The 15,213-nt window shown below is 49.5% G+C and overlaps 3 protein-coding genes across 3 annotated transcripts; all 3 read right to left on the reverse strand.

The window, feature by feature from the left end:
• Positions 1 to 1,495: 1,495 nt before the first annotated feature.
• Positions 1,496 to 1,975, reverse strand: P153DRAFT_391406 (uncharacterized protein; the record flags this gene model as incomplete). Its single annotated transcript, XM_033671059.1, has 1 exon — positions 1,496 to 1,975. The coding sequence occupies one exon, from the start codon at positions 1,973 to 1,975 to the stop codon at positions 1,496 to 1,498; it is 480 nt and encodes a 159-aa protein (XP_033517965.1).
• Positions 1,976 to 5,876: 3,901 nt separating this feature from the next.
• P153DRAFT_303612 (uncharacterized protein) lies at positions 5,877 to 6,981 on the reverse strand (the record flags this gene model as incomplete). Its single annotated transcript, XM_033664529.1, has 2 exons — positions 5,877 to 6,482; positions 6,541 to 6,981. 2 exons carry the CDS (start codon positions 6,979 to 6,981, stop codon positions 5,877 to 5,879), a joined length of 1,047 nt encoding a protein of 348 aa, XP_033517966.1.
• Positions 6,982 to 12,276: 5,295 nt separating this feature from the next.
• Positions 12,277 to 14,896, reverse strand: P153DRAFT_391410 (uncharacterized protein; the record flags this gene model as incomplete). Its single annotated transcript, XM_033671060.1, has 3 exons — positions 12,277 to 12,526; positions 13,863 to 14,682; positions 14,761 to 14,896. The coding sequence occupies 3 exons, from the start codon at positions 14,894 to 14,896 to the stop codon at positions 12,277 to 12,279; spliced, it is 1,206 nt and encodes a 401-aa protein (XP_033517967.1).
• Positions 14,897 to 15,213: the final 317 nt, after the last annotated feature.

Here is a 15,213-nt window from a genome sequence, read left to right on the forward strand (position 1 = left end):
TCTAGTTTTAGCTATTTTTTAACTATAACTTATATTATTATAAGTATTATTAATCTTATAGATATATTATAGACAAAAGTAATAAAACAATTTAATAATTTAGTATATTAAAACTTAGTCTATTAAGGTTTTTTTCTAGTTAATTCTTAATATTCTATATAGTATATATAATAAATTTTGTTTTTTAGCAGTTTAATAAGGCTTATAGTAATATGCGCTAGTAGCTTTATATATAACTCTTGGTTGTTTGTATTATTTACTTAGGCAAACTTAATTAAGACTACCCAGCTAGTTCTCTGCTAGTAGATGCTTTTATACTTTCTGTCTCGAATCTTAATAGAAGCATAGCTGCCAATCCAGAAATGCGAGGTTAGTACACGGCTGCGGAGCATAGAGATAGAAACCCTGTTCTAAGGGATCATAGCGATAATCAACGCACGAATCCCAACGTGAGGAAAGGTTGAACTAAAATGATAGGCACCGTAACCCTATTATCCTTCCTCCCAAGTTGCTCCTCTCTCCCAATCCGATCTATCAGTCTATCAAGGTGTATTTCTGCTAAACTAGCCATTCCTTATTCTCAAGCACCAGTAGTCATGTCAGTAAACCTATTTATCACGATCCCTAGCCTAGACAAGCTTCTAGACAATCGTTGTCTTCTTTGTGCCTAGCGCAACGCTGCTTTGCACTCAGTCTGAATTTACTATACTCGCCCGCCCACCTCATTTGCGTCCAATATGCTTGCGCAAAGATCAACGCTCAATACAGATCGGTCTTTACAGTTGAAGTTCAACGACAGGGATGCGGAGATGCATAGGACGTGGCAGAAGAGACATCATGGGGGAGTAAAGGAACGGAGAGCAGCATGGGATCGGACCAGCGGCAGTGGGAGCGGGACAGGATATGGGGCCAATACATCATGAGCAGTAGAAAAGGAGGTCGGAGGTACATATAGCCCATCTCGTCTAACAGCAATGGTAGCCCTTGGTCCTATGCACAGGGTGTGAGTGCTGATTGTACTGTACAGCTAGTCTGTCTACTGGGCTGCACACAGATTGTGAAATGCCGGCGGCTTCCTATCGAAATACTGCTGCTTCAAGTGCAGCGGTTTGTGTGCCGCGACATCATCACGCTGCGTGCCGATAGCTACATCCTGCTCAGCGCATACCCAACTCCCAGGCATAACCCCCATCTTCCCATCATTTTGAACATATCTCGCGCCGCCCGAACCATCAGTCTCGCTTCCTTGCCGCCGCACCAACAACATCGAATGGTAGGACAGGAAAGGGTTTTCATCATCGAGATACCGGACGTTGTACGACGTGCAAGATGACGGAAAAGTAGACTTCGACACCGTCGACAATTTTATGCAACAATCAGACCAATGCATGCTGCAGCGCGACAAAGGTGCTATGACAATCTTCGTCCACATTACGCGAAACTCGAAATCACTCCCCATGATCCGTACCTCGACACGGTACGCCTATTCTGGTACTCATTGCAGCAAAACTAGGAGTTTTGTATGGCCATAGATCAGCTTCACCGTGAGCGTGGGCGGTTCAGACGTGTATCGCGCGCGGAAGCGACTTTGAGGGCAAGTGATGAGGAAGTGTCGCGTCGGCGTTGGCGTGGACGCGAGAAGATCGGGAAGATGTATGTAGATGGCGTGATATTGCTGTCGCGGGGCTTCATGAGTGAGCGACGCCTCGGAGTCTCGATTTGAAACGATTCTGTTGACGTGAGTCGCGATTCTGAGATGGGTGATGGAAAGGGAAGGGAGAGAGGAAGTGGTTGGAGGGAGGGAGTAGCAGACTGAAAAGAGGCGCTGCTGCTGTTGTTGAATTATGGGGGGGAAGCGGCCATTCATTGCGTTGATTTGACATTTTGTTGCTGCGAAGAACGCGTGATAGATTGCGAGGTTGATTAAACGAGCGAAGAAGGTATCAAGCACAGCTTCCTGAAGAAATACGGCCATTACATTCCGTGTTTTCATGTCACGTTCATGTCACGTTCATGTCACGATCGCGACGTTACACAGCAGCGCCATGTCGACGCGCTTTGTCCCCCCTGTCTTGGAGTGGTGGGGTTCCGCCGCTCCTCAAAGTCATACGTCTCTCTTGCTTTCTTGAAGTCTTTTACAGCCGGATTCACAAGGTCTATCCCCACACTAACCTGCATTTCGGCCAGCTCTTTGACATCTGATATTGCTTTCAAATCTTCATTAGTCTCTCAGGTGCGCATTCGGCAATCCCGCAGTTCGCTTAGCTTCACGGAATCTCGCTCACCTTTCCCAACATTCCTGCACCTCCCGCATCTTTCCTGGGCCTAACCATCGCCTGCACTCTGAACTGCCAGGTATATCAGTCAGTTCTCCGTCCTATCGTTCAGAATTCGTTCTTTACCACACATCCAGCGGTCTGCCAACGCACCAGTTCACTTATCTACGAATTTCTACACCGGTGCATCTACCCACACCATGACGAGACCTTGCATCGACTTCGACCGCGATCCCCAATTTTCGCCCGTCTACTTCTGGGGACTCTCTACTCTCACACTTTCGATTCACGGGGTTGAGCTCGACCTGCAAGACTATTCTCAGCCTCGTCCTCGCCCTCCTTACCCCCATCCATCAGCGCCTACTTCGTCCTAATAATCCCATCTTCAAAAGTCCTTCGCATTTCCTTGGTCATTATCTAAGCACTTCTTCCCGGCTTCCTTCGAACAAATCAGACGCCCTGCTGCACTTCCAGTCTGTAACACCCAGTTAGCTTTCTATCTCCGCTCATAACCCTTCAGTGCTACATAACACCGCGCCGCAACACCTTCTCGTTCTCAGACTTCCTCCCGCACTGCTGCCTCTCCGCTCTAGTACCATGAACAGTCTCTACGTCAGGAGGGCTTTTGAGGACTGGCCCTTGTTGAGTTTGACCTGTACATGGTCTTGAGTAAGATGTATCTTCCGGGCGTCGCGGAAGTGAGGAGTTGGGAGGGAATGCAAGTTCACAGCAAGCCAGATAAAGAGGTAGTAATGCGTTGGTCAAGATAGGCCGCCAAATGGCTGCGGTGCGTGGCAAGGTGCTGCATGAAGCTGTTGGTGTTTGGGGAGTGTACTGGATACCGGGAAGTGATAGGGTTTTGGGTGAAACTGGTGCAAGTGGGTAATTGATGCTGACTATTTATGAGCAAAGGGGTGGATTGCCTCTGTGTGATTATAATGACGTGTTTCCCTTATGTGGATATAGACGCCGCTTGCAATGGGTCTTCTCTGCACAACCATGTTTCCGGTTTCCGTGTATCTTTTCCGGCCTTGGTTCAGAAACTTCGACATTACCATGGCTGCAAATCAGATCTGGGATTGTGTTGACCTCTCTCGTCTTTGTTATTTAGCCCACGAAATCTATGCTCCACACAAGATGATGTGAATCCCACAGCGGAGGCTCAAAGACCGCTCAACGATCCTAGGTGTACCTGATGCTATGTTGGTAGACTCCCCATCTTGTCTATATGATGATAGCCGTGAGATATCGTTGTTCAGACATGTATAACGCTTATGAGTCCATCACCGCAATTAATATCTCGCATTACATTCCATCTGCGTCAACACTGCTCGTTATGCATTCATCAAATGCACAACGGCTCTAGCGAGTCGACTCTCTGGTCTGGTCGCTCGCTATCGAGACATCCATCGCTTGTAGGTATCGAATACGAACAATGAAGAACGTGAAGGCACCGACAATTTTCTAGACAAGTATCGAATGGCCATATATTAGGTTTTTATATTCGGCCTGGCACTCTTTGTAACTTCCTGTCTTAGTACATAGTGTATGACCTCTGTTCCCAACCCAATATTCAAGCTGGGCAGTACAGAAGGTCTTGCGCATGGCCTTCACACGTCGGAAGAGACCACATCTGGAATGCAACCACAGTTCATGTGCAGGGCCCTTGGTTACAATGAAGAAGCAAAAGTGAAGTGTATTTCAAAATGTCAACGATATTGCGGATGTCGAGCTCTTGTTTGTCAGCAGGTTCCAAGCAGCCTGAATCCCCGAGACTCTGCGAAATGGTGAACCACCAATTGCGGCATGATTCTGTGCAGAGATCAGATCGCCAATCGTGCTGAGACCCTTTGTCTCGACCATTAAGAAAGTCAATTGAATAGCCGTAGGAGCGACGTGTAGAATACTTGATATTAACGCGGATGTCTGATGGTCGAGCACGCGCCCTTAATGGAATTTAGAAGACGCGTCATAAATAAGACCATCCATTTTGTTTGACTTCGGCGTCAAGATGTATTGTATTTACGGCCTCTACGCAGTTGGTTGGGATTATAATGGTGATGATGGAAAGGGCTTGGCAAATTCAGCGGCAGCGGCGTTTGAAAAGAAATCGGAGACGGCGGATTATATCGTTAAGAAGCGGGGATTAAATACTCTGCTAGCGATTCTGACGATCAGTTTCTTATGTGTTTATGTCCTGGGCTTGAGACGAGGTTCTAGCCTGAAGTTAGCAAAGCACGTTAAACTTACTTTGGTTAAACATTTGGTTTCTGAGTCGCTCCTGGTGGTGATCTTGAAAATTCCTAATGAGATGGTGCAGACCAACTTGCTAGCCACCCTTAAGAAAGCATTGGCGTGTGTCTTTACGACTGTTTCCGAAACGCTCATGTCTTCCACGAGACCTATATAGCTCTCCCAGGATGCTATATCTACTATCCGTTGTACATAGGCAACGACTTGGGAAAGAAGGCCGGCGAGCTCGTCGACGAATACTCCCGCTTGGTACATGTTGTGGATATACTATGTTTGCGGTGACGGTCGTTCGTCTGGGTTAGACGTGTGCGACATAGACGTGTGTCAAGGTATCAACGTGCTACATTATCCGCGAATGGTTGAGGTTGCGCTTTGAGGCTTCGGGGATGCTGCCATCATGTCCAAATCGCAAGCAGCTGGGAATGCCTCATGCCAGTCCTGGATCAATCAGTTAAGTTCGCTAAGCCGTTTTGAAGAAAAAGTCGTCTACTTTGGGGGGATTTTGTGGCCATACGCGTAAACTCCAACAAGCTTCTACCTCACATCAGCTCTTATACTCACTCTGTGCCCCATATATCGAGCCATAAAAGGTTTGATTCTCGATGCTCTCGCTCGTACCACGAAACACGAAGGTGAATTATCATCCAAAGCTGTTCTGACCGTTTCAAAGACCTATGCCGTCGAGGTGAATGTACCTATCAGACTCATCACGAACAAGACATACCGGGGAGTATAGTCCACACATTGAGACTGTGGCTTGAGTAGTCGATAGTTGCGGTCGTAAACCTGCCGATATTCGGAAGAAGAAAGCAGAGTACCCCAATCTGACTCCGTCCATTCTGTATGTTCTCGACCGGGCTAACACCCAAAGTCAGAGCAGCGACGAGAGGCGATATATCGAGTCGTTAGAAGGGACTGCCACTAGCGTGTCCATAGTTACTCTATCATAATATTGATATCGGTCAGAAATCCAAAACATCTGAATCAGAGGTCGTAAAAGTACGAATTTCAATGTTGTCGGGAGGCACTCAGACCATGATGTGACAACCTTAAGTCCTTTGATAGTGCCGTTTAGTTGACTTCTATGCCTCAAGATCATTTTATTTGCTGCTTTGGACGTCATGCACACGACTACGCATGAAAACAGCCAAGGAAAGCGCATAACATTTCTACAATGTAGTACACAAGAAGAAGATCGGAAATCAGTTATTTCGCATGCTAGGGTTCCCCGTGCTGTCATCTCGCATGTGGGAAAAGGAAAGGGAAGGGGTATTGAAAAATCAAAGTCGCTGATCATGACGCCATGGCCTGTTCTCCACCGCTAAATATCTGCAATTGTCATGCTCTTCAGTCGAGCTGCTGTTGGTTTGTTGATCCGATTTTCGGACGCTTCGAGCTTTGCGGTGACGACTCTTCGGACAATGCTCTCGAATTGCTGCCACGTCCCTGGTTTGACGTCTGCTGAGAAGCCTTACGCGCAGCTGCTGGAATGGCACGCTTCAGCTTCTTCGCCTCGTTGACCTCATATTGTGGGATAGCCGCCTTCAGATTGTGTAGGCGTTGACCGAGGGCCCAGTTGAGGATGTTACGTAGCTGACTTCGGAAGCCTTCCATAGCCTTGTTGTTCACATCTTTGGCGGAACGCAGGAACTGTTGATCGACCAACGTCATGTGATGCTCTACAATCTGTTCCTCCTTGTTGAAGTTGCGCCAGTGAACCCAAAGCATGGCCGAGTGCATGTCGCATGTTACAGACCAATGGCAGGTATCCACGGCAGAAGGTTCATGAGCGGCCCTGGTGTAGAAATCATGCAGGTAGTTTACTATAGCGGTGCCATCGCGAGCAGACTGATTCTGGGCATGAGACATGGTTCCGCCAGTGCCTGTCGCACTCTTCCATTGGCAGGTCAAAAAAGGAAAGTGAATCATCGACACCAGAGCGTCTGGCGTTATCTTGGGACGTGTAAGTCTATGGGGACCGGAACACAAATGAGCTGCAGATCTCACTTACCACTAATTCTTCTTTCCGGGTTAACGGTGCGACTGCACGGTCCTTGGAGTCTTTCGAAGATATATAGCCGATAGCCGTGTCCGCAATAGGCTGCGTTAAGACTTTGCCGTGCTGTTTCTCCACAAGAGCTGAAGGCGCCGTGGGAAGGTGTGCGGTTCGCAAGTAGGCTTCGGCAACGCGGCAAATGTGGTCTTCGCCACCATGGACCTCATCTCGGAAGAGGAGGTCATCTGCCAGGATGTCGATGCCGCTTCGCTCATTGGCATTTCGGGCGGATGGTTGATTGCGATACAAGTTCGTGGCGGCAGGTGACCAGACCTTTCGAGGAGCTTCGATCTCCTTCTGAATATACTCTCGGAGGTCCACCGGTAGTGTAGCCATGGAATTGACGTAGATGTTGAAAGCCTCGAGCTTATCCGTTTCATCGACGGGGTTACCCATGTCGCTTCCGGAGGCAAGAGATGCAGTCAATACAGAGGGAGTGCGTACAGATGTGGAGGCGGTAGACCGAGAGTCCTGTCCAGACTGCAGGTCCCAGAGCTCGAGGTTGTCGTGCGAAAGAGGAGATACCAAGGACTGTGAGGATGATTGCGCGGCTGACGGGGTGTGGTCCTTGAGCGGACGGGGAGACTCCGGGTCAGATGCTTCCGAAAGAGAGCGTTTATGCGGCATGGTGGGCAGGTAGACGCTGGGTGAGAGATAGCGGTGAGATGAGGTAACTTCGAGGTCGACGTGACGCTGAGTGCAAACGCGGGCGCAGGTCACGCTAGCGCGACTTTTGTGAACATTTATCGATAAGTCTATCTGTGATACACGCTGATTGGCCGAAGCGTCCGCAACCACAGAATCAAGAGCGAAGTTGAAAGTAGGCGAGACAAGCAACTGCGTGGTGCAGCAAGGAGATACGAACTTTTCTGTTGGTTGGGCATATATAATATACTTCAACAATCTCGACAGCCCCCAGAAGTCAAAGAAGGGATGTACGTCGCGCTCTCATGTGACTTGGCGTTTCGTTATGATAGGCTTACGGTATCGGAGCTCGCAGCAGTAGATGACGTCGAGCAACCAAATCGGGTTGTAGATTTAAAGACAGACTTGCTAAAGTCTTAGCGCAGGGTTGGATACTGATATGAGCAGCTAAAGAGCTAGATAGTGTCGATTCGCGCAGTAGGTCAACTTCCGCTGTTTACACTCAATACATCCAAAGCCGTATCGACTAAACTTTGCTCAGCAACCAAATCCAGCTGTACCCAGCTTATCTAGCATCATTCTCTCTTCTCAGATCAACATTGCTGCAGCAAAAAAATTGCCATGAAGCTGTCTATCCTCCCCTTTAATCAACATTTCGAATCGAAGAGATCCTTTTACACCGACTCATGGGCGCTTTCCATGATCTGATAAGAAATCCTTACCTTCTGCCTCGGGCGTAGGATATAATAAGCTATCTTCAAGTGGACTCACACGGTGAAAGTGTAAAACGTGATTACTCGAGCCTCCTCACTGCCACCAATTCCTCGATGAGTGTCATTACATATCGTTGATTACGCGCACAACTGCATCTTTCGATCTTCCTCTGTACAAATATTGATCTACGCATGTTACTTCGAACGCGTCTGTGGAATTGGTTTAGCCCCCGTTGCATGCTCACCATGATTGCGACTGCCCGCCGCGATGACACTCGAGGGTACCTCGATACGCAATAATCAATGACTATGGCAGGCCGGAGCAAGGCATTTGCTATCGTGACAGCCGGATACATTTGTGGAAAATAGCGTCGAGACCGACAACCTGTGTCGGTTAGGAAAGCAAGGGAGTGGGTCACGATATTGCTCGGGGGTCGGGGCCGGGCCGGGAATGGAGATACGAGAACAAGTTGTGCGCGCTATCCAGAGGAGAGCTTGAATAAAGAACAATGAAGTCGTTGCTGATTTGGTCTTCTCTAGTCGTCGTCGTGGAGTAAGAATACTGAGCACCCGATGACTCCAGAAGTTCTTATCATGCGTACCGCACAGCCGACAACTACTTCAACGACCTGCGTACGCTCATGCCCGTCCAAGACCTTACGTATCTCATATCTGTGATGACGCTCGGCTAGACAGAAGAAAGGGAAGATAGGGGAAGGACTCGTGAGGAGCGACATCGGAATAAAAAAGACATTAAAGTCAAGTAGACTAGAAAGCAGTTGGCAATGAGGACAGGTATACAGGGTTTAATAATTGGAGAAAAGTAAGTAATTTACGGTCGGGAGTAGAGTTTTCCAACAAGCCTGTTCCACGTCAGGTCACGTTCTTTGTCCAGCAACTCTTGCACGTCGGCATTGTGAACCGAGTGAATCAGTCACAATCAGTCAACCAATTCCACATTATGGTTGACACTCCTCGAACATATCTTTTACTCCAACAAGCATTCCTTCGTTCAATGTACTTCGATACTCTCTAGTTGGGAAAATATTCTTCCAGCATTGCCGGTCGCATACACGCGTGTTCCAACTATACAGAGTAGATATATGTGGGACATAGAGAGATATAGCCAGGTTACAATACCAACGTGTCGCAATCTCAGCAAAATCTGATATGCAGCACAGGATACCGAGCTTCTTTTATGCAGTATGCCTCTCTTGTCTATCTCTTTAGTACCCGTCCCTGGAATACTCACTACTGTCTCAAGGTCCTCAGTGTCTTTCACGTATTGTCCTCAAGGTTAGGCATCTTGGGACTTCTATGAAAGACTCTACCACGACTCGAGCACGGCTCCAATTTCTACTCCAACTATCACACCACTCTTGATATCGTCGTCAGCTGACTCACCCAGAAGCTTTATCACCTCGTCTATGTAAGCCCCGGTTTAAGCTCTCAAACTCTCACAGCGCCGACGATAATACAATTTGCAGACATACGTTCTTATATGTTCATAATGGCGCCTCATGACATGACTACTGCCATTGAGAACAAACATTCCACCACAATTCATGCCCTTCAGATGGCGCCCGAGATGGCTCACTACACCCTCCCTGCCAGATCTCGGTGTACAACGGTAGCAATGCCATTCCAATGACCAAGGTTTCCACTTTCGTATGAAACAGTTATTCTGCCCTCTCCTCGACCCCATCATCTATAGTAGCACATTCAAGTCTTCGTCCTCTTGCTAAATTTGCAACACAGGGTTCCCTGCCAGAACCAGAACCCAGCAACCCATATAGGCACAACAAATCTCGCCTATCCTCATCCGGATCGAAGCCGTGAAACCCATCAGCATCGACGTTGTCCCTGGATGACGTAGTGCTGGGAATCCAGGAAAACTCATTCCAGGAAGGAGATGGATTATGGAATCGGGGACGCTTCACGATGCTCCACTCTTAGTGGGTAAAAGAGGAGGTCCATGGGTATTTCGAGGCCCGAGGTTCCGAGCACGCAGTCAGCGGTTCGAGAGATTTCTGGGAAGGACTGGAGGGACAAGAAAACAGCGGGTAAGGGGGTTATGCATACTCTGCGCCTTAATGGTGGTTTTGCAGGAGAAACTTGAGTACCACAGATCATCACCGGTGATATCCTTTCAGGTTGTCCGTCGACTGATCTCAGTCTCATCCTTTAGCTCTTTGTATTTATCTTTCACTGAATCATCATAGTTTACAAAACATAGCTTGTCTCGAAGTGCCTTCTGCAAAGTCTCGATTGAAGCTCCAAGCCGCTGAAGCACCTTAATTCCTTTCGAGGATGCTCCCAGAATTCGAAATTCGCTTGCGAGACTTTTCTTTGCTGGTTCTGGAACCTAAACCAAATGGCCATTGCGAGCGATAGACTGTCTGTCAGCAATAAGAACTGGGAGCGGAAGCTCGCAGCGGTGGCAATTGTCATTCTGAAACGCTCCGGTATTCTCGACGAGGCGGAAAAATGATCAACGAAGATGCCGGAGGTAGCGGCTCAGGATTGGTGTAAGAAACACTGAGTCTTCAACCACCTCAACTACGATACCTCAGAATTGAACATGGGGACGCTCATCCACATCATCCTGGCGCACGCCTCTCGTCGACAATGAATGCATACCAACCGCCCCGACTAGGTCCCCCGAGCTCGGCTCACCAGACACTACCTTTATGCTTTCCCAGACGTACTTCACAAGCTCGAGGAAAGACAACACGGCGAGCTTATCGCCCACGACGCAGCCTAAGACCAGCACCGGCTTCAACGAAGGGGCGGAGGGCGGTCTCAACAAACTCCACGGTGACGGCTGACGGCACTGTCCCGCGGCCGGCACACATATGTCGTGCGTCTTTGCGAAAGCCGATGGTCAGATCCCTGCGTATCGTGAGATCGAGCGGGGCTGGACGTCTTCTTCCGAGCTGAGGGCGTATCATCACAGCCTGCTCTACGCCCACTCAGCTTCTGTAGAGGCACCTCGCCTTGACTTCCACTCGCGAAACCAACACGACCTTGCAACAAAGGACATCTTAATGGAGGTCGCAGCGAATGTACTGTGCGAGAAAAGAAACCAGCTGCAGTTCCAACATTCACCAGCGTTCGATGTGCCGAGCATTTTCTTGGAGTGAGAATAAGGTATATCTCTTCGAACTTGCATGCCCGTTCACTCGCCAAGCTCTTCTATCTGCGCATTGAGCGTTACCACAAATCCTCTATCTCATTTCATCCCTCAATCTGCCTACGAACATACCACTCCGCATTCCTGTTCACTGTGCAGTTCGGAGCTACAGCAAATTCATCGACAACGCTATTCTCTGGGGTGTAAGCTTGTTCATGATGCTTGGCGCGTGAAAAGCTGATTGACTGTTTGTACTGGCGTCGGCGTTCGTTTTGGAAGGCACGGAAGGGGTTTGTTGTTATATGTAGTGGGATAGAAGGAGGTAATAGTAGAGGAGATGCCGGGAGTATCGGCGATGACAAGCAAGATGGGCGAAGTGGAGATGGTGAACACGAGGGAAGTGGCTACATCGGACAGACATGACGTGCCAGTGTCGGCGTGGGAGACATTGGCGACGAATAATAACCATACCACGACTGTGGCCTCGCGAATGAGACGTAGATGACGGCGGACTAGTCATGCATACGAGCATGTTCCTGGCCAGCTTTGCCAATTGCTTGATTTCCATCTCTTGCCATTTGATCGTGTTGGTCAAATACCCTGCAACCGGATATTTAGCATGCGCGCTGTCTCATCTCCCTGGGTGTGTGGGCTGTCTACGGCGATTTCAACGAGATTGAGCTTCTTACAGAGAGTCTTGATGTTGTTGCGTATCGACTGCTTGTCGAGCGAGGCGGCAGTGTCGGATTGCATAGCTTCGAGGAAGTCGGTGGTGAGGCCGACGGCGATGGACGTCTTGAGGTCGGAGGAGATAGCGACTCGTAGATGCTTTGCAATACTCTCCTCCAGATCAGCAACGGTGCCCACTCCCGCCTTTCATATCCCACGAACCGTATGCACCGCCTTATGCGCCAGCACCCCAGCTCACATACGTTTGACATGAACGCCGCCGCATCCAGATAACAACATGCACAGAATGACGTTGCGGCATTGCATAACCCACCTCTGCTACCTTTCCCGCGCACGTGCAACAACTCAACCCCCCACCAACCGTAGCGAATTTTGTATCCTGGCCGCCGCACGATTGATGAGCAATGCACCAAGAGTATCGGCGCGCACATGCGCCAGCAGAGCGAAAAGATCTCTTGCTGTTGCCAGGGTCGACGCGAGGCATGCGGCGCGGTGCGGTTTGTGGCTATATCAGAGCTGTGTTGCCGTGGCTGTCGTGGCTGACGTGCGGAATTGCGAGATCAGAACCTCCCTGTTGCTTTCGTCACTGTTCGTGTTGGAGTGAATGACGAGCGGCGCCTTTTTGCAGCGGACGGGCTGCTCGGCATCGTAGTCTGTGTCTTGCTCCTGGCGCGCGTAGAATCTGTTTGATACGTTGTACGCGCCGCTTGGATATGACTCTCTTCTGGCAGCGGGTGCTGGATTTGGAGATTCCCTAGCACTGCGAGTGGCTCGTTATCGTTTCGAGGGTCGTTGTGGGTTTGCGGGGTGCCATATCGCCGTGTAGGCTGTTGTGGATCAGAAAGATGAGCTGCGCAGTTATGCGTATTCGTCTTCTTTGCTGGCTTGATCGTAAACATTCAGAAGCGTCCTGACCAATTCGCGGAGGGGGGATTCATTGTGTGTAGTGATGGCAGGCGCGAGACATGTGCACATCAGCGTCATCGTGGAAGCACTGCGCCAAAGACGAAAGAATACGCAACTCGCTATACACAGTCAGTTTCATTCATCGCGTTAGTCGTTCACACGAGGTCACGAGTAGATGGACTTACAGGCTACACGATGCCAGTACATGTTCATCACCATACCAAACAGCCTCAGAGAACTCGCCACGACCTCTCATTTCTGTTCGGGTAATGATGGGTTTGCGAAGTCATGCACTTCACTACCTCTTTTATGTCGTAGAAAGGGTATAATCTCATAGGCAAACTGTGCCAATGAAAAACTCCGAGATCCAGGCTACGACGTGCTCGGGGCCATGTCCATCGCCGTTGTCAGAAGCTATGCCATGCCCGGACTCGTTGAACCCCGCAGATGACGTAGTTTGATTGGCTTATCATGAATTCGAAATGCGCAGGTTCTGTGCTGAAACTCACTTCCACTTCGTTATCAATGTTATGTACGCTCGTCTCCGTAACGGTATGTCCTACACTCCCGACTGGCAATTTCAACGGCCTCCTGATCAATCGTATGCAAGAAGTTTATTGATGGTAGTCAGCTGTTCACCACGGCTGCGATTTTAGAGACTATCCTCATGAAATACCCTTCTTGGGGTATTTCCTTCACATGCGCACACATAGCTCGCCCTTTCTTCCCGCTTGCCGAACCCGACCGGACATTGAAATTCGCATTGACATTGGTGTCAGTCGAAGGCAAGACCACATCCATAAACCCGGTCGCTCAAGTGTTCAAGGAGCGAGACTTTGTACCGACGAGTTTGAGAGCGGGTGCTGCATAACATGCCCGTATTCTGTATGAATGGGTTGCTTGTATGAGATGAGCTCAAGCAAGCTGATCTATCGAGTATAAAGGAAGGCTTCATCTCTTTCGCGCCAAAGTCCGTCTTTTTCCTTGTTGAGAAGTTCAAGCAGTAAGAAAGATGCCATATCAGCTCGTCAAGAAACAAATGGAAGAAGTGTAGGAAAATCAAACGTAGTAATCATACAGACTATATAATACTCTGCTCAGACCCAGTGCAAAGATGCACAGCTAGGCTGAGTTTTAGTCATGACAAAACACATCGGCAACAAGGCGGTCCCATGTCCTGGTGGAACTACAAATTGCCATCCAGATCCTCATCATTCACGATCTCACCATCCAGCTCCATACCACCTCCAACGACGTCCTCGACGTCAGTCTCATCTCCATCCTCAAGGTTCATATCCTCAACATCACTATCCTCACCTTGGGCAACCTCTCCATCAGTGTCCACACTCTCAGTAGCGTCTCCATCAGAATCCTCCCCCTCCACCCGAGCGATCAGACACTCCCTGAAGCTATCCATCGTGAACTCCGACTCGTCCACATCCTGCCCGGTCGTTGCCAGATCGTCCCAGGCGCGGTTGTACTCCCCATGCAAACCAACCGCCTCTTGCCATCTTCCAAGAAACGGCGCAAGTACCGGGGCAATGTCAGGAACGGTGTCCGGTCTCGAATAGCCAGGTTGGTTCTGGAAATGCTTTCCCCAGGATAGTTGGATGGTGTTGATGAAGGTGATGTCTGCTACGATGCAGTCCAACTTCTTGGCAAGGTCGCGATCGTTGCTGTCGTAGTCTTGGAACAGGGTCCTGATCCGAGCCATGACATGGGCGAGATCGCGTTTCGCTTCGTCGAACTTTTCGTTGCGGGTGCTGAGCTGTGAATGCTGGAGCTTGAGGCCTCTGTACACCTCCTTGCGCGCCATGTTGAGGTTCTTGCGGGCGGCTGTGAGGTTGCGTATGCGACGGTAGTCGAGGGCTTGGAGACGAGACATGTTTGCGGTGTTGAAGTTGAGGCTGCGAGCACGGTGTTGGACGTTGTGTATGGATGGGTGGTGTGGCTTGTACTTACGGTGGAATGGCTTGTAGTTACAGTGGAATGGTTTGACCCGTCTTTCAACTGGCACGATCGGACTTTGAACATGACAATGTGTTAGCCATATTCATCTGCTTCAGGCGGGGAGAGAGCAGTACTTACTGCAGAGTGAAGGCGTCCACGTCCGAGGAATATCGCTGGTAACTGAAGAACTGGGAGCAGCTGCCAGGTGCAAGTCTATCATATACATCGTCCAGAGGGGTGTGTTGATGCCAGTACCCGTCAATGCCTCAGACATGACAGCGCGCTGGTTCAGACCGCAAACATAACATCTCTTTCAAAGCTGCAGGGGTGGCGATCAGAGTGTAGGAGGAGAAGACATTGTCTGTTCTCCAACAACGACTGACTTCAATGGCTGAAGTTGTGCCAGCCCGGTCTGAGATCTATGCGGCGCGAGTGTAGGCAAAGTCAGGAACGCCATTGAGCGACTTCAACCGTGCGTCATAAGGCGGAGTGATGGTGCAAGACATGGTTCGAGCGGCGGGAAGCGTACAGCGGTGTTGAGGTTGTCAGTAGGCGGCATCGAGGTGGCGTTGTAACAACAGCCTACGCGTA

The sequence above is a fragment of the Dothidotthia symphoricarpi genome (assembly GCF_010015815.1).
Source record: "Dothidotthia symphoricarpi CBS 119687 unplaced genomic scaffold P153scaffold_29, whole genome shotgun sequence".
Classification (NCBI taxonomy): Eukaryota; Fungi; Ascomycota; class Dothideomycetes; order Pleosporales; family Dothidotthiaceae; genus Dothidotthia; species Dothidotthia symphoricarpi.